This window comes from Erpetoichthys calabaricus, chromosome 3 (genome assembly GCF_900747795.2).
Source record: "Erpetoichthys calabaricus chromosome 3, fErpCal1.3, whole genome shotgun sequence".
NCBI classification, from domain to species: domain Eukaryota; kingdom Metazoa; phylum Chordata; class Cladistia; order Polypteriformes; family Polypteridae; genus Erpetoichthys; species Erpetoichthys calabaricus.
In genome coordinates, this window is record NC_041396.2 from 209819645 (window position 1) to 209839618 (window position 19974).

General features: G+C 36.1%; 1 protein-coding gene across 2 annotated transcripts in view; it reads right to left on the reverse strand.

Moving 5' to 3' along the window:
• Nucleotides 1-19974, reverse strand: part of sntg2 (syntrophin, gamma 2) — a 333388-nt gene that overhangs the window by 179413 nt on the left and 134001 nt on the right. For both annotated transcript variants that reach the window (XM_028798907.2, XM_051924960.1), the window contains exon 8: nucleotides 3889-4016. In XM_028798907.2, the coding sequence (XP_028654740.2) occupies nucleotides 3889-4016 (128 nt within the window). The remainder of the gene's footprint in view (nucleotides 1-3888; nucleotides 4017-19974) is intronic.

Here is a 19974-nt window from a genome sequence, read left to right on the forward strand (position 1 = left end):
TCTCTAAAATCCTGGGCTGTAATACATATTACACTTTCCTTTAGGTAAGAGGAATTAAATACCTTCATTATCCTTGTTTGAAACTGACAGAGTTAGTGCGATAAACTTGTTTTGGTATGAAAAGAAATAATTTCAGGTATTGTAAATCCACTCATATCGTCAAGTCTCGGTCTAAACAGTTTACTTTCTTCTTCAAGGCAATTCTGGTCAAATATGATTTTTTTCTCTTTTTGTATACATTTTAAGCACAACTAACTTCTGGGAAGTTGTTTTTTATTATCATTTTTCACCTGCTGGTATTTTTATTCGTCACACCTGATAATGGCTATACCAGCCCCAATGATTTGTTCTTTACTTTTCAGCATGGAAATAACCTTTAACTTTTTATCCTTTTGTTCACTAAAAAAACAACAAATTATAGGCTAGGTTTTCTATAATTGAGGCATGGTTCAACCCTTTTTTCGCATCACCTTCTACAGTCGTGATCTTCATTTTATCACCTTAGTCCTTGGCCTGGCTGCTATTGGAAGGCAAGGCTTTTTAGTGTCCTGCTACTTTTTTTTAGCTCACCATAATCCTTACTAATTTCTAAACAAAATGGTAATATACACCAGCTGTCTTCAATTTCATCAGGGTGTACTGAATATCATCACATTCATCTCCACAAACATTAGTGCATGTCATGTTCGGCATCATGTTCTTGATTACTATTTTATCATCCAGCTACACATGGCCTCCTAGTGTAGCCCAGATTCCATTTTCATGCTATCTCTGGACATCTGTAATCTGAGATTTAAAGCTAACATATTTTGAAACATTTTGTTGAATTGCAAAATAAATATAAAAAGTACATTAAAAAGCTACTCCTAATATAAGCAAAAATATGCTTTTAATTATTGTTTGAAAGCTGCTAAAAGAAATGTAATTTTGCTTTTGACCATCAATCTTTGTAACAATTACGTTCAATAAAGTATAATATGGATATGATATATTGATGAATGTTAGAGTGGCATTTTTCAAATTTGATTTGTGTACATGTTTGTCTTTAAATAGATGCCATTGTAATGTTCTGGTTTTCAAAAATATAAACAATACTCTCAGAACAAGCATTTGCACTAAACCTTTGCACATTATATAAATAAAATGTTTTAATGTAATGTAACAAAATCTATGTTAAGAGTTCATAGAGAATTTAAAAATAAGGTAACTGGCATATGTAATTTAAAACATATGTCCTTTTCTACATTATTGTAGTGCTTGCATTGACAAAAGTTGTATTAAGAAAAAAAAAGACAGATTATGATCTCAGAGCAAATGAAGTATATACAACAGAAACTGACAATGGGAATTGCAGTGTCAATTTTCAGATTAATTCATTGTTACACCATACCACCTTTGTGAATGTCTTACGCCCAGTGCATTTGCAATAATAGATTCAATAAATAAATGGAAATAGATATGTGTAAAGAAATTCATACATTTTTGAATATCATCGATCAAATGTGTATTACAGACATATGCGTGTAAGATAAGTAACACCATTGGATGTGATTGGAAAAAAGAATACCCAGAAAAAAACCTATGTGGGCACATGGATAACATGGAATTTCAATGTGCTTGTGATGGGGTAGAAGATTCAAATTCAGGACACTGAATCTTTGAAGCAGATCTCACTGCAACATTGATATTATCATGTTTTATCATGTGCTGCTTGAAATTAGAAAATAAAAAGTTTTGGATAATTTCAGACTCTATAAATATAGTGCTAATATAGCAGTGACACCTAATATAAGATGTATTAAAATTAAAGCCATATGAGGTATATGGAAACACAAGATGCACTGCTCAGTCAATTTGTTAACAAAAATCTGTCTGATATTGGCTATACAGGCAAAATATTGAGTCTCTAACCTTCTTTTATGTTCTTTTCAGAGTGAAAATAATCTTCGCCTATTTTGATGTAAAGTATAAAGGGGCAGAAACATAAGTAAGACGCTCATTAGTAAGGCAAAAATATTCTAAACCATGAATACAAGCTGGAAACACTTCGATAAATAAAGCAATCTACATTTCTTAAGAATGAAAAATCAAATCCAACAGATAACTTTGACTTGAATTTCATGTCAATAAAATATTTGAACTCAGAGTAATGCCTTTAATTACATTAAATTACTCCATTAAATCATCAACATATAATTTGCTTCGTTACATCTGTCTATGTGTTGCCTTCCCTAATGTGTACTTATTACTTCAAGGTGAAATAATTATAACAGGAAAACTGCAAAGCAGTAATGCCAGGGCAAAAATAATATTTTATTTTACCTGAGAATTAATGAAAAAAAAATGTTCTTCTCTCCTTTTCACAAAACCAATTTTGTTAATCTTTTACACACTAACATTAATGGCAAATAATGGTACGATGTTATGTGGCTCATCCTAACAAGACAATGGTTCACAAGAACATTTTGCAACAGACACTGTCTGGCAGCTTCAATTAAATCCCAAATAATTTGCATTTTTTTTTTATTTGTTCTGCCTGTAGGGGGGGAACTCTAACCTTGTGGCTCTGTTATAACAGTATGGCTGCCACTGGCTGTGTAGTGAGCATAATGCCAGGATTTGGCTCACTTAGCTTGGAGTTAAGACGTAAGGTACAGGGAAAACCTCAATTAAGGTGAGAAAGGGAGAGGCTGGGTTATACGTTGTCTCTGTACTTACCCTTCTATACTAGTTAGTTTTTGGATAAATCTGCTATTTTTGTACACCTTCACCTCCTGAACATTATTCTAAGTAAAAGGGTTGGATTTATAAAATACCCTCGTTGTGAAACAAAGTGTAAGCACTTGTGTCCTGTTAAGAGTTCATTCCTGCCCTGAACCCAGAGCTGCCAAGATAGGTAAACCTTTACTGGATAAGCAGGACAGAAAATGTATGGGTGGATAATTTACAATGCATACATTAAGCTGAATACCTGCTTTTCTGTTTCAATGTATATCATTTCATTTATTTGTCCAACCTCCTTATTTCGGAACACACTCCCTGGTTTGAAATTAATTTCAGTAAAATCCACTAAACAACTGTAAGAGTATGTGCTTCAAATTTGATGTGACAAATTTATGTAATGGAATGTAAAGTTTGGTGTACTGGACAATAATGGATGCATTAAGAGCTCTCAGCAAAAATAACACCTTGTCTGCATTAACCATTATGTGTGGCCTCAATTTCTGTTCTCCAGCACTATAAGCACAAAAAGAATTAAATGACCTTTATCACAAATAACACATTATCAGTGTAAAATATGAAACTGCAGTGATTACATTCCATTATTAAAATGAAAGATTAGTTATCTCAATAGACCAGAAATAATTTAAACTATCATAAATTAATTTTTACCATTTACCATAATTGAAACACATTAACATTTTCATAACACCCCTATTAGAATGTTTCAATGTAATTTTCAAAGTTAATATGGCCAACAATGACTCCAAATAATACGTAAGGTTGAGATGCATTTTTAAACCCTCTGGGAAGTTATTTATCATTAACTGCATATTTGCTTATTTTTGTTTAACTACCTCTTAGCCCTTCTCATTTAGTTGAACTTAATTATAATCCCCTAAAGGTGTCTTGCTAGCATAAAATGGTGTTGCTCATTTCACCTTATATAACAAGAACCATTCAATTACAGAATTTTACAACTGGCAGCCTCCTAGTTTTGAGAGAAGCAACCTTGGAAGGTCAGCAGCATGTACGTGCATAGATATTGAGCTTCACAATCTCTTATCTTTAATGAAAAAATCCAGACAAAAACTAACCTCTGCTTCATAAACAGAAATGGCTATGCAGCAATTTACACCAGACTCCCCCCCCCTCTGGATTACAAACCTTAATTTATCTGTTCCAGCTTTGTATCTTGAGACTCGAGCCATCAACAGAGGGATAGATAAGGTGTCGAGCCAGCGCTTTTCAAACTTTGGTTCATTAGTTGTGGGTGAAGAAGGTGATGATGGTGCCTGCACAGAATAAATGAGAGACACTGAGTGCATCATCTTATCAGCTCACACACTGCAAAGAACATGGTTTGCTCTTTAGGATAATTTGCCAATTCATATAATACCAGTTACAATTATTTCAAGAATAGTAATTCATACAGATGAAACTCTAGATGTTTTAATGTCCCTTGACATGAATGTGCTATCACATTGCATACACATTCTACAGAGTGAAAAGGAATGTAATAAACTGAATTTATAAACAGGGCACTTTAAAAATGCCAAGATAGATAGATAGATAGATAGATAGATAGATAGATAGATAGATAGATAGATAGATAGATAGATAGATAGATAGATAGATAGATAGATAGATAGATAGATAGATAGATAGATAGTCCAGTCTGCAAGGAATGTGCCAGTGGTGGAACTGGTTGATGGAATATGTGGGACGATGGACACTAAGATAGGGTGGTAACACCTGTAGGCTTAGTTGGAGTTCAGATAAAATACACCTAGAGTCCACATAGGGAGAGATGGAGAGATAGGCAATGTCGTCTTCCATTTTTAAAACTGAGAACAGAGAGGACTAGCAGAAGGCTATTGATCTGCAATAAAGCAGCACGAAGTCTTGAATAGTTGACCTCTGTGTTTATTTCTCCTGTTTGAGTCTGTTGCTTGACAATGTTTGCTATTCAGTAGTCACACGATGGAGTGACAGAGAATATAAAAAGCCGAGTCAAGGAAAATTACTTTACTTAAGCATTTGCAGTCTTGCCTTTAACCATTTCCTAGAGCTCTGCTTATTTTGTATGCCTGTTTTGAGTTTAGCATGTTTTTCTGAATTTTGGCTTTGTTTTTCTGGATTTGTTTATGCTTTGCAATTTGGTTCCTGTTTTGAAACATGTGCCTGAAATGCTTCTTCATGTTTTCACTACTGCTTTTACATTTCCCTTTTTCCCAAGTTTTGAACTTGTTCAAATGAATCACTGTTTTTTCTTTATATTTTTTCAATATGTCGATTTCTTTACATGTTCACCTGATATGCTGTACATTATTTTAAACACAAAGTCAATTGTGTATTATAGAACAGTGCTTGTTCTTGCTGTTGGTTTGACAATACTGAGGTTTTCGCTTAGTGTTTCTGTTGCTAAAGCAGGCTGCCACTGACTTCTGCAGAAGGTTTAAGAAACTTCATACCATAGCCCAATAAATCTTACATTTCAAGGAGAGCTGAAGTTAAGGTTCACTGCCAGGAAGAAGACAGTGAGAGAGTGATACAGGAGGAGTAAAAAAAACAATCTTTTAGATTGTAACATTGAAGGAGACAAGCTATGCTACTGGAGAAACTGAGATTTGCATCTGTATAGGGTGGGCCAAAAAGAATGTGGTGTCCTTTCTACAGTTGATTATCTGTTGTGTGATAAATCATTTCTAATATTCACACCCTTTTTGTTTTATTTTAGTTTCACTGATATTATTGAAAATGTTGCAATATAACACAAGGGCACACTATATTTGTGCTCTCTCTCTCTTGTTTCTTCTCTCACTGCACAATGCATAAATAGAACATTTTTAGTTGATTTAATTTAAAAACTTGCAGTTGTTAATAGATGTTATTATTTACCTGATTGTAAAGTGTAGAAATAGTTAACGGATTCAAGAATATTTCTTGGTTAAAAGCAGAAACTTCTATAACCTTAAGGAGCTTTGCAATGTAAGCTGTCATATAAGCTGTCACAGTCACAATTCAGTCATTGAAAATTAAATTAGAACCTTCAGATTGTTGTATATTGTATTGTGGATGCTAAATTAGTATAATTTTCATATTTAAACGAGCGCAGAAGTAGCAATTGCACTATAACTGCAGTATTCCTGCAGTGCAATTATAATTTTTCCATGATATACACAATTACAGGGAAACTATATAGACAATATTGCTTGCTACATGATTACAAAACTCTGTGGTTATTTAATGCAATATTGTAATCTAAAACTTCTACTGTGTTTTTATTGAGGCTTGGAAGAAGGTATGGAATATGCATAAAGCACTGAAATTTACCATGAAGTATTTTTGTTTTCCTTTTGTTTAAAGTTATTTGTGAATCTGGTTGATAATTATTATTGAATATTTTCAAAGCCGTATAAGAGCCTATACTAAATTAAACACCGTTTCGGTTTAACAATAAAACATTGTGTACATGGTCCATTGGAAGCACCTCTGGGTCATACGGAAGTTCCACAAAGTAATACTCACAGATCTCTGAAGCACCCCCACAGAATGCAACAGGGCCAACTTGCTGGATTACAGATTCCAGCATGCCCTGTGGGTGTCAGTACGGGTGCCATAGACCAGGGATGCTGCAGTCTCATGTCTCAGGGGAGGAAATCGTTTATATATTTTATCTCCCCTGTCCTTCCAGCATAATGGTCTTGACTGAGCCCTTGCAGGATGTCAGAATCTCCACTGCGTCTTTGGCACCTGCTGCCCATCTCTTGATTGAAGCAGGGAATGTGCTGCCTGTTCCTGCATTCCTGTTTCAGTATTGTATTGCTTCCTGGCCGAATAAGGAACCTTGTACCATCTTGGCAGAGTTGCCAGCCCATGCTTGCCATTCCTCTACATGCCCAATATACCAACTGACTAAATTTGTTAATCATTTAAGAAAAAAAATCACATCTGCAACCCAATGACTAAGTTAAAGGGAAGTTTGAGATACTTAAATGATCCTGTTCATTTGGGATTTGTTGAAATTGCCTATTCTTGTTTTTGGAAATAAAACTCCATAGTACAATACAGTATTTACAACAAGGTTACAGACATGTGACACAAGAAATGGTTCAGCAGGAAACACAATATGGGTGCATCTCATTGATAGCATCCCCATGTGCCAGGGCTACATTAAGATATGCACAGGTCCTGAGGCTATAACTTTTGTGTACACCCAGATCTCATATTTAAGTGAACATACTGTAAATTCTCTTAACAACATGAATAAGAATGTATCATGTCAAATTAAACACTGTAAATGGTCATCTTGACAATATATGAATTGTGCAGAAGGATATGTCACATATCTTACATATAAACGTCTATGCGTGGAAGTTTGTGTGTCAGTCCAGCCCAGAAGTGAGAGGTGGAGTTGGGGTAGGCTCCACCTCCGAGGAAACAGAAAACTCACTTAGCTGCTAATAACACAAGCGAGGAGAGCCATGTCTGCAAAACGAAACCACCCACCGCTAATGCACAAGCGATGAGAGCACGTCGGCAAAATGAATCCTAATAGGAGAGAGATGCCCAGAGTAGTTTCTTTCAATTACCTGACATCTCAACATTTCAAATTTTTTTTTGACGACTTCAATAGTTTCTAGGACCCTGGGCTTTTTACAGTACGGGCTTACACGGTTAGTGAGTATATATGGGCTAATGACCAACATTTCACAGTCTAAATTGGCCTACTAAACAGTGATAACTCATTTAGAATAGCAATCAGAACTACATAACATCATTGATGCATATGTGTGTCAGCCAAAAAATATACTCATATGAACTAACCTAAAACAGTTACTCTTTAGAGTACTATACATCCAGCCATTTTCCCAAACTGTTTATCCAGGGCAGGGCCATGGGAACCTATCCCAGCATTCATTGGGTTCATGGCAGGAACAACGCTGGGACAGGGCCCCAGGGTAAACGCACTCAAACACACACACTTACCGTACATACTCGTGTATAAGTCGAAAAATTTATGCCTTAAAATTCATTCAAAAAGACAGAATCGACTTATCCGCAGGGCAACACAATTGTCCATAGAATTTGGGTAATGACATTGTACACTCAACGCTTCACGGTGTTAAGTCACCGGTCATCTGCCGTTTCCCATGGTCTTTGAAATAATTATAAGTCAGCAATACTATTGCTAATTAGCTAGCTTTTTTCTAATTTCATTAAATAATTCTTTAAACTGTGAAATACTTGAATTTGAGCATTAGCTTTTGCAGGTTTTGGATAACAAACATACCATTAGCTGCCACGTGCAACCAGATTTGGAATCAAAAGAACCAAGGCAATGCACGCTATCAATGCAATGCAAGCGCAGCCCGCGATTCAAAAAATTTCTCTGCCTACCTGTTTGTCTTGTCTGACAGTAGCTGAAAAGCAGCATCAGGAGAGAGCAGCCTGAAGTAGTCCAGCAGCGGGTGATCTGTCGTGTCCTACAGCAAGCCATACTGTCTTGTGAAGTGTGGTAGCCAGTTCAGCTCCCACAGATCAATGTCTGGGTATTCCTCCCACACGAACCTTGCCATAGTTGCATCGGCTGCGCGAATGTGTTCAGCTGGCAGCCGATCAGCTGGTGCGGCATCGGCTGGTGTCCGATCAGCTGATGTCGGCTTCTCACTCTCTTGCTCGATTCCTGATCGCTGTCAATAAAATCCGATTCTGAAAAATCAGAGTCCGACTCAGCGATAATGTGCAAAACATCGTCTGCAGAGTGTTTTCTTTTCTGCACTCGCTTCGCTCCCTTGTGACATATCGACTCCATCTTGCTTTTGTTTACATTTCGGAACTCATGCACAAGCAAGGATTTCACTCTCTTGCTCGATTCCTGATCACTGTCAATAAAATCCGATTCTGAAAAATCAGAGTCCGACTCAGCGATAATGTGCAAAACATCGTCTGCCGAGTGTTTTCTTTTCTGCACTCGCTTCGCTCCCTTGTGACATATCAACACCATCTTGCCTTTGTTTACATTTCACAACGCACGCACACGCAAGGATTAGTTGCCGAGTCAACGAGTCTAGCATTTCTCCAAGCACAGAGGGAATGCCTGTGACGTGACAGTGAGTTTTGTCACCATTAACAGCTGATTGTTGCCCTCTATCTCTGATAGCTGTCAAGTTTTACACTCGACTTATACGCGGGTCATAACAAATTTCGTAATTTTCGGCTTAAACAATACACTCGACTTATCTGCGAGATCGACTAATACGCGAGTATCTATGGTACTCACTAGGGAAAACTTAACAATGCTAATTCACCTAACCTGCTTGTATTTGGAATGTGGAAGGAAACTGGATCACCTGGACCAACCCACACAAACACAAGAAGACTGTGCAACCTCCAGGCAGGACACAAACCCCAGTCTCCTTGTGGCACAGCAGCAATACTGCCAAACTCCTTCAGAGTACTAATGAGTGCTATTCAAAAAATAATATTCAGAATGGCTGAAATAAGTCTTTTTCTATTATTTTTTAAAGTACTTTAAATTTTCAGTAAAAACCAGAGACTTCAGATTGTCAGTCTCAATGGACAAAGTAACATGGGTCAGTTTTCCACAAATAGCAGAAACAAGAATGACACTGATGGTCCATTTTTCACCTGTTTGGCTATTATAAACTACAACTCTAGAGGCAATATGTGTAAACTCATTCATATGGAGATCATTATTGTTCTTGCTACTTTTTATTACTTTTGTTTGAGAATTTATTTTGTTTCTTTTAGGCTGAGTAGAATGCCTGTTTGAGTCACTTTTTTTTCCAAGTTGTGATGAACACTGCCAGTAAGTGTAAAACCAGACAGCAAAGTGTTCTGTGTAATCTTGGTATCTGCACATCAAAATGGGCTGAAACTAATTTGTGACCACAACCACACTATGACATGTTTTTTTAAGGACAGTTTATGGTTCTTTAGTGGGCTGTGTGGTTCCACATAGAACTATTGCTTGACAAGGCACCATTTAATTGGGGGAATGGTTCTTTGCATATGTGTTCTGAAAACTGTCCAAATATGTAGGAAAAAAATGAAATCTTTAATGTATGTTAGGCTACATAGCAGGACACTAACAAATTAAGAAAAACTGGATTTAGCCTGGGTTACTGTATGCTGCAAGACTCCTTTCAAAATCATGACTCATTGGTATTTCACAAATCTGTTATCATCTACCCATGGACATTTACTGTATGGAGCATGTTATGCATCTAAACAAGTAAAGGTTCTTTCTGGAACCTTCATGTTGATGAGTTTTTTGTGAACCAAAAATTGTTCCTCTATGGCATCGAGAACCACTCTGGCACCTTTACTTCTACAAGTGTAGTTGAAGTGTTTTCAGGTTGGCACAAATCTGACAATTGTTATGTGTTAAAAATGTTACCAATCAATATTCCACCTATTTTGCTTTTCAGTGTATAGAATAAGCACTACTAAGTAAGAATTGTAATTTTAAGAATAATTGTAAGAATTATGTTTCTAGACTTCTCTAGCGCCTTCAACACAATCCAACCTCTGCTCCTTAGGGACAAGCTGACAGAGATGGGATTAGATTCATACCTAGTGGCATGGATCGTGGACTATCTTAAAGACAGACCTCAGTATGTGCGTCTTGGGAACTGCACGTCTGACATTGTGGTCAGCAACACAGGAGCGCCACAGGGGACTGTACTTTCTCCGGCCCTGTTCAGCCTATATACATCGGACTTCCAATACAACTCGGAGTCCTGCCATGTGCAAAAGTTTGCTGATGACACTGCTATCGTAGGCTGCATCAGGAATGGGCTGGAGGAGGAGTATAGGGACCTAATCAATGACTTTGTTAAATGGTGCGACTCAAACCACCTACACCTGAACACCAGCAAAACCAAAGAGCTGGTGGTGGATTTTAGGAGGCCCAGACCCCTCATAGACCCAGTGATCATCAAAGATGACTGTGTGCAGATGGTGCAGACCTATAAATATCTGGGAGTGCAGCTGGATGATAAATTAGACTGGACTGCCAATACTGATGTGCTGTGCAAGAAAGGACAGAGCCGGTTATACTACCTTAGAAGGCTGGCGTCCTTCAACATCTGCAATAAGATGCTGCAGATGTTCTATCAGACAGTTGTGGCGAGCGCCCTCCTCTACGCAGTGGTGTGCTGGGGAGGCAGCATTAAGAGGAAAGACGCCTCACGTCTGGACAAACTGGTGAGGAAGGCAAGCTCTATTGTTGGCATGGAGCTGGACAGTTTAACATCTGTGGCAGAGCGAAGGGTGCTAAGAAGGCTACTATCAATTATGGAGAATCCACTGCATCCACTTCATAGTATCATCTCCAGACAGAAGAGCAGCTTCAGCGACAGACTGCTGTCACTGTCCTGCTCCACTGACAGATTGAGGAGATCGTTTCTCCCCCAAACTATGCGACTCTTTAATTCCACCCGGGGGGGTAAACGTTAACATTCAACATTATACATAGTTATTGTCTGTTTTTCACCTGCATTATTATCATTATTTAATTTAATATTATTTATTGTATCAGTATGCTGCTGCTGAAGAATGTGAATTTCCCATTGGGATTAATAAAGTATCTATCTATCTATCTATCTATCTATCTATCTATCTATCTATCTATCTATCTATCTATCTATCTATCTACTATAATCCACTACAGAGCATAAAACAGAAAACTCCAGTAATGGTGCTTTAATATTTCTCATCCATTATTTGCTTTCCTCATTAAAACGTTACTGCCAGTATTTAAAAGCTGTACAATTAATATGCGGTGCACCATGACAACATCGTACATTGTTTTCTAAAGTAAATAATTATTTTCTTCGATTTTGAGAAAATTGTCTATCCAAAAAACATTCTTGTTGTCTTTGTGCTTAAGGATGGCAGGGTGGAAAGATTAGAAAATATTAAATTCATCACAAGGCAAATACTTGAACCATTTCACAAAATGGTCCATTTTTATTAAACAATTGGCAAGTAACATATTATTTAGCTCTGTAATTAAGTGTTTTTATTTATATTTTTTAATTTACCTTCTGCCTAGAATGAATAGTATGAAGAACAGTTTGATTGGGGTCAGAAAACAATGGCAAAATTTTGGAAGGATTGTGATTTCATTAATGTTTCAGTACTAATCACCAAGCTGCAAAGCCTTCTAAAAAAAAAGTGTAATTCTTTTCTTGCAACATTAATTAGGAAAAGTCATAAATTACTAACCAGCAGCCAGTAACAAACCTTGTGGTGCTATAAATAAAAGTCTTTTTACATGCTGCATAGGTAGTTCTTTGTTATTATTTGAAAGGAACAAGAAATCTTATAACTTTAAAGTCTATTATACAATAATGAATATTTTTTTTAAACTAATTTTGTTGCAGCTTATTAATTTAAGAAAACAGATGCTATATTTATATGTTGGCAACATTTATAATATAACAGCCTGAATATTGAAATTATTTATCTATAAATGCTCTTGCCAATTTCTACAAATACCAACAGCCTGCTTTTTAAATTACTATTACTTTTTATGATTGCACTTAGTACTACTAAAAATGTTTTTTTTTCATGAATTACTTTTTCAGGCACAACAGTAACACATTTTATATATATATTAATCTGATATAAAACATAGGTTTTCCCTTTTTAATAGATTAATTAATCTCTGTTCTCCAAATGGAATGATATTAACATTGTCTCAGGAGTTATTTATTGAAATTTGGGGTTATTTGCACTACAAGGAAAAACCAATAATATTGTACATGAAAAAGTTTCCAGTTCTAAAAGTAACAAATAAGAATAACATTGCAAAACCGTTAAGAATAATAAAGCTTTGGTAATTGTCCTGGAGAGTTAAAAATTATCATTTTGGGACTGTTTTTTGTGTTGCTCAGAAGATCTACAGTGAACTGTACTCAATTTGAACTGTGCATCTCTACTTAACGGATATTTTCATACAGAGCAACGCAATGAAGCCTTATGTGAAGTATTGTGAGAAGATATTTCCTGCTTTAGTTCATAATCATATGTATTTTGTGTGTTTTTCTTTTATGTTATTTTAGTGTATAACTCGCATTATAATCTTAGGTTAGAAAAACCAATAAATGTATAACCCAAAACCAGACAGGAGTGCCTATTTCCCAATGGAACAGGAGACTATACAGATAAACATCCCTGACTAGATAAAGCGTTTTTCACAAAAATGAATGCTAAAGTTTTTAGGTCTAGCTTTCCATCTCCAGAATAGTTAGCCCATTATCTGTATCACAAGTTCCGGAAACCCCATGAGGGCCATTTGGCATAAAGGATGAATCAACCGAGAGAAATTCCATTCCACTTCGAGACTGAAGACACCATCCAAAAATCAGCCTGACATCTAAGTCAAGATGAGCCACCTGAAAGAAAAGCTTTTTTCCTCCCTCCTTTCCATTAATTTCTGATAGAGGGCTTTTCTTTGGTGCTACACTTCAGCTTCCATATCTTTACAGAAAGTATTTCTTAAGCTTTTTGTCTTTGAAACAAGGCTATATTTTATTAGGGCTTTACATACAGTCATTGATGTTTTCTATCATTTATTTAAATTATAATTTTACTGAGATTTTCTATTCTAATAAATGTTGCTTTTCTTTTCTTCTTCTTCTTTTGGCTGCTTCTGTTAGGAGTTCATCTTCTGCCATATCGTCCTGTGCTCTACATCTTGCTCTGTTACACCCATCACCTGCATGTTCTCTCTCACCACATCCATAAACCTCTTAGGCCTTCCTCTTTTCCTCTTCCCTGGCAGCTCTATCTTTGCATCCTTCTCCCAGTATACTCAGCATCTCTTCTCTGCACATGTCCAAACCAACGCAATCTCGCCTCTATGACTTTGTCTCTCAATCGTCCAATCTGAGCTGACCCTCTAATGTACTCATTTCTAATTTTGTCCATCCTCGTCACACCCAGTGCAAATCTTAGCATCTTTAAGTCTGCCACCTCCAGCTATGTCTCCTGCTTTCTGGTCCGTGACACCGTCTCCAACCCATATAACATAGCTGGTCTCACTACTGTCTTGTAGACCTTCCCTTTCACTCTTGCTGATATCCGTCTGTAAGAAATATTGCTTTGCTTTTAAATGTCTATATTTTGTCCTCAAATTTTAGGAGATTAAAGTAATATAATGAATACAAGGCACCTAAGTGCGGGGAGATAACCACATTTTTCCCATCAAGGTATCTGTTGAAGAGGAATGGCTCCAATAGTGAGAGGGAGTAACACACCATTTGGAAGGCATTAATCAATGATGTATGTGCCTCCAGTGTCTAGGATATTCTCAGTGACTAAGGAATATCAGAGTTATATCTGGGGACACCATGAAAGTGTATCACCCTTCACATATCAGCGAATATCAGCCTTTAGAGTCTATTTTATATCTGGGGACACCCATGTGGATTGCTCAAAAAAGCTACTGAGTCTCTATTGTCTGTGTAGTACAGAGGAGTGACAGGTTGTGCTGCCATTACTCATAATGCAAGCTTAAATGGATAGTGTCTGTGTGTGTCTTTTGGTGTGTGTGTGTTAAGCTGGTAGTAGGTGCAAGAACAGGCCAATCCATAATGAACTTATTGAATCCCTTTCCTCCCATGGTAATATAGCAATATATCATTTATAATGCTTTTGTTTTTTGTTTTTATTTATTTATTTTCTGGGAAATGCTGGGTAACTAAGCTAATATTTACAATATATGTTCATGAGTCTAGATATTCATGACTTTCAAAGGCAAGAGAAAATTGGGAAACATGGACAGAAGCCTATAAGACACAAGAAGAATATGTATATTCCAAACAGATAGTGACAACACAGATGTCCACCCTCAGCCCCAGAACTGTGAGACACTAAATGATTTACACAGTGCTGTTCAACTTTTATAACATTTCAGTTTTTCCTAAATAGAGTCAGTAAATGAAAATGCTTATTAATAATACTGAAAGCAAATCTAAAAAGCAAAGGTAAAATTCCAATTACTGCATACTGCAATGTAATTAATTTTTAAGATCGATAATTATCAATTGAGTGTCCTAGTTCATATTTTGCTCCTAAATCTACTGCTTATAATATTAATTTTTCCTTCATAAGAAATTATAGAATTATTTATTTTTTGAGTGGGACATAAAAGATAATACAATTAAATGGGATTGTTGATGCAGGACAGTATGGTGATGCATTATTTGTTACTGGCCCATAGAATCAGAGTCTACTGAGCTCAAATTCAAGACCGGTCAAATCTATGTTGGTCTTCACTTGGTACTCTGGCTTCCTCCCATATCCTAATTATGTATACATTAGGAATGGCAGAGTGTGAATATGCCCCTTTATGGACTGGCACCATGTCCTAGGTGATGCTAGTCCTTGCATTTGAATAAATTAATTTGAAACCTTAATGATCATATGCAGATGCACAGTTTATATTGTAAATTACACTTTAAGGTAACAACACCTTGAATGAAATACAATGTGATCTCTGTTTTGATTCAATAGACTAACTTTAAGTATAATTTTTTTATGCTATAGTAAAAAAAAATCATTTGAACAAAGATGCTCGTTTTATAAAGTAATTAGTGTGTGAAACTTTTAATACAATAGGTGGGCAGCAAAACAGTTCTGCAAGTTTTATTGAAAAAAGGAGAACAACAGACTTCAGCTTAATACACTTAAAAACATCTGTTTGAATTTAAGTAATCATTGACCTTTTTAAATACATCCATGTTTTATCCTGGTGTTAGAGCTGGATCATTATAGGATAAGCACCAAAATTAGCTCTTGCCTTGAGTATCTGCAAATTGCCTGCTCCTGTAGCAATCATTGGCATTCCCTTTGGTAATAAGAGATTAAGAAGCTGTTCACAGATCCCAAAGAAACCAAATAACAGCTCTGTTGCTCAAGCCACCCAAAGTCTGAATGCAGTACTTAATGATTAACTAAATGAAAGGTTTCTTGGTTAAATCTATAAAAATTGATCCAAGTAAATTATATTTTTCAGTGCAGGTGCAATAATATTATGTTACTTTAGAAAGAACACAGAAACTTGCCAAAGGATGATTTCTTTGATAGGAAGGAAAAGGAAAACATTCTTTAATGTCAAATGTATAAAAGATTTATTTTATGTTTGCAGGGATGTGTGTTAAGTTACAGTTTAGAAGATGAGTTTCTATGACAGCTAAACTAGCAAATTTAAATGCACATAAATGAGAGTTATTTCATATTTTGCATGTTTTGCTTTTTCTTTTTCACTTTCTTGGAATGATACTTGAGTTAATTTAATCCTTAATAGTACAGTATTTTTTGTTTGTTCTGATAAATTGATCAGAACATTCAGTCACTATTACATCAGATTAAATATATTTCTTCATTTTGCCTGTATCCTTCATCACAAACAGACTATTCAAGCTGTGTGACAAATTACCCTTGATCTCCTCTTCATTTCCTTTCCAATCCAGCCAAACCCCTGGGCAAACCTTTGCATGCTCCACACACTCCATGAGCATCCACATGGATTGATTTAATGTGATCAATCTTTAGTATAATCTTTTGATGAACAAAGTATTGCCCTCAATATTTCCTAAGGCTTTCCTTTGTTTTCATTTGAGCACTCAGTAAGGGCTGTCATCAAATGAATAAATAAAAAAGGCCATTTTAAGCAGAGGCAGGTCTTCAGATACTTTTTTGGCTTTCAAATGATTGTTTTATCAATTCTTTCTTGTAAAACTGATGCTTGCCAAGGTTAAATGTGTCAGCAAGGGTTGTATTGATGAAAAGATGGGCACTCCAAGGGTCATGAAAATAGAAGCTCACACTAGAAGTGGGACAGAATCTATATGTGTAAGTTTTGGGTAGGTATGGGACTTTTATACACCTGGCAAATTCTGAAAGAGATTTCTGGTCTTGGCTTGCATGTGAAATCCTACTTAGCTTAGACACTTTTGGCTGACAGAATGTCAATGAGTCCAGTGTTAGAAGATGAGTTTGGAGAGAAAGCTCATGGGAATTGATGTAAGAAGAAAAAGATATGGTGGAGTCCTGAGAGGGAGGGTGTTTTGACATGTTTGAAGTTACGGAAATGGGAAAGCCACCCCTTGTATACTAAATCCCAATAAGACATCAGTTACTTATTTTTATATTATTTTGATACATTATGTTCCTAGTTAAATCGCAATGTAACAGATAAAACTTTTTTTTTTGTTTTCGGATCATCTTGGCTACATTATTCCACACCTATGAGACACCAGTGTAGCTCTTCTCTTTTGCCTTTCTGAGGCTGCCAATTATGCTCAGGGTAATAGAGGAAAGTAGGATGTTTTAGATGTGACATTCTAGGCATGATTTAATTCATAGCCTTGATATCCAGAGTTGCCCACCTGAGAAAACTGTACACAAAGAACTCAGAGGAACATAATGCTTGATTAAGAGTCCAACACAACTGAATCTCACATGACTATCTAGCCATGTCTTGGTGCACTGTGATTCCAATTTCCCTAACTTACTATTTACACAATAAATTAGAAAATCATCCATATCTTCAGCTCACTACTAGGAGCTGAAGAAGTGAAACTCATTCTGTGCTGGGATATTCTGGCTACCCTTGAATCTTAATCCAAAATGAAAGATATCATAAACAATTAGGAAGCCCTGTATCTAACCTAAGGATCTCTATAAACACTGTACTGAAAATATACATAATATTTTCAAACCCATTTAATCAAGTTCAGGGTCACAGGAGGCTGAAGCCTGTCCTAGAAATGACTGAGTGTAACGCAGGAACCTACACTGGGTCAGGTGCCAGCCCATTATAGGGCCTACTCACATACACCAACAATTTATACAGCAATGTACATTACGTCATCAGCATAATGACTGAAATCAAATGATCTTCAAAATGGCATTAGGTAAATAAAGCAAAATGTGAAAATAATGGCAAAAATGAATTTGTCAAGTGTGAAAACCAAAAATATCCAGAAAAATATGGATACAAAATTGTCTAATACTATAGAACTGCCACTCAATTTAGCATCAGAGAAACTTCTGTACAAACTCACTCTACATTGGGCCAGATTAGGCTACCCCAACAACTAGATATTCAGTAGTTAGGGGCTCTGAGGTACCAAAAATGAACAGATACATTGGATTGTATTAGTTGAATAAACTAAATTCAATGCAGTCTGCTTACATTCAACTCCAGATTTAAAGGAACTATGCAAATAGAGCCATGAAAACATATTTAGCTCCTTCCTGATTTCTTCAATAATCAAACATTTTTGACAATGAAAGTTTTCAGGTCCATCCACCAAAATTTATTACTAGATGAAGGGAACAAATAACACCTTTTCTTTTACCTACACTATGTCATTTATTGACTGAACAAAGCTATCTAACAGCAACTGGCACTGTGTGAAAAAGTAAGAGACCCATCTTTTAATACCTGGTTGTGCCACCTTTAGCTGTAATGGGTACCATCAAACCCTTCTTGTAATTTTAAATCAATTTTTTCACATCATTGTGGAGGAATTTTAAACTAGATCTTCTTAATTTTTTTTTTAATTTGAAAACATTAGGTAGGCTAACAAAACATGACCTGCTCATTTTAGGCTTTCCCACAGTATCTGTGTAAGGCTTAGGTCTGGACTAGGCCAGTCCTAACTTTAAACTTAGCTTCTTTTCAGCTATTCTGATGTGAATTTACCTTTTGTGTTATGGATCATTGTCTTGCTGCTTCAGCTCTCAGACAAATGAATGAACATTTTATTTAATAATTTTCTGATATAGAGGAGAATTCATGATTTTTTAAATTAAGTCATCAAGGTCCTGATACAGCAAATAATTTTCACGACTCCACCACCATGTTAATAATAATAATAATACATTTTATTTATATAGCGCCTTTCCCATGCACAAGGCATTTCACAGAGTTTAAGAAAGAACGGCAGGATATACAGTGTATAGCATTGTACTAAACCAGATAAATAAATAAAGAAGAGTAAGATAGTAAATTCAGAGAAAAAAAGCCTAACAGAGGAACATGACATAAAGGTAAACTGAGAGAGGGGTAATAAAGTCAGGTAGAGCTAAACGCCTTCCTGAACAGATGAGTTTTGAGTTGTTTTTTAAAAGAATTCATGGAGTCAACTGATCTAACTAATTTTGGTACAACAAGATTGCCAGAATTAGAGGACCTTAGTGGGCAGACAGGCACATAGTGATGTAGAAGGTCACTGATGTAGTTTGGCACAAGGTCGTTTAAGGCTTTGTATGTTATTAGTAGAATTGCATATTCAATTCTTTATGACTCAGGGAGCCAGTGAAGGCGAAGCAGGATGTGTGTTACATGCTCGCTAATGCTGGTCCATGTAAGGGCTCTTGTAGCGGAGTTTTGAATAAGCTGGGGCTGTGATATAAGATTAGAAGGGGCACTCAATTATAACCAAATTGTGCTTCACTCACTCAGAATATGGAACCAATGTAGAAAGCATTTTAAGATGGAGACTCTTTTATCTGTGGCACCTCTGCATGAGAACCACCTTTTGCAACCCTCACAAACATATGCAGTTTTTAATATCTGGAAAACATTTGGGATTAAATTGCTTAGAGATCTTTATATAGACAACATATTTGCATCCTATGAACAATTACATTCCAAATTTTACTTTCCAGCAACACATTTCTTTCACTATCTTCAAATTAGAAACTTTCTTAAATAGAACCTGCCCGATTTTCCTCATCTCGCACCTTCCTCTATGCTGGAAAAAATATTGCTCAGTTTGACTGCTCTCATAGTTTTATGTCGAGTGCTGTGTTTAGTATGCCAGACACATAGTGGGACACATGGATGTACCTTGAAAATCCATTTATGTATCACCTATCCATACAATATTGTCCCAAAAGTACTATTGATGATCCGGTTACTTCATGGCAAATGAGAATGAGGATTTATATTCTTCTTGGTTAGCTGCGGTTTCTATGTGCTACTCTCCAATGAAGCTCATATCTGCTTCCAGTGCTTGTGACTGACGAGTCATAAACATTGCTCTTTGTTGATGCAAGGGATACCTGTTATTCTTTTCAAACTGTTCAATGTCATTTGTGACTTCATGATTTTATATTGTGCTATGAGTAATTTTGGCAGGTTTCCCACTCCTGAAAAGGTTCATTTTCATTTTAGAGATTATGGCTTGCACTATTGTTTCT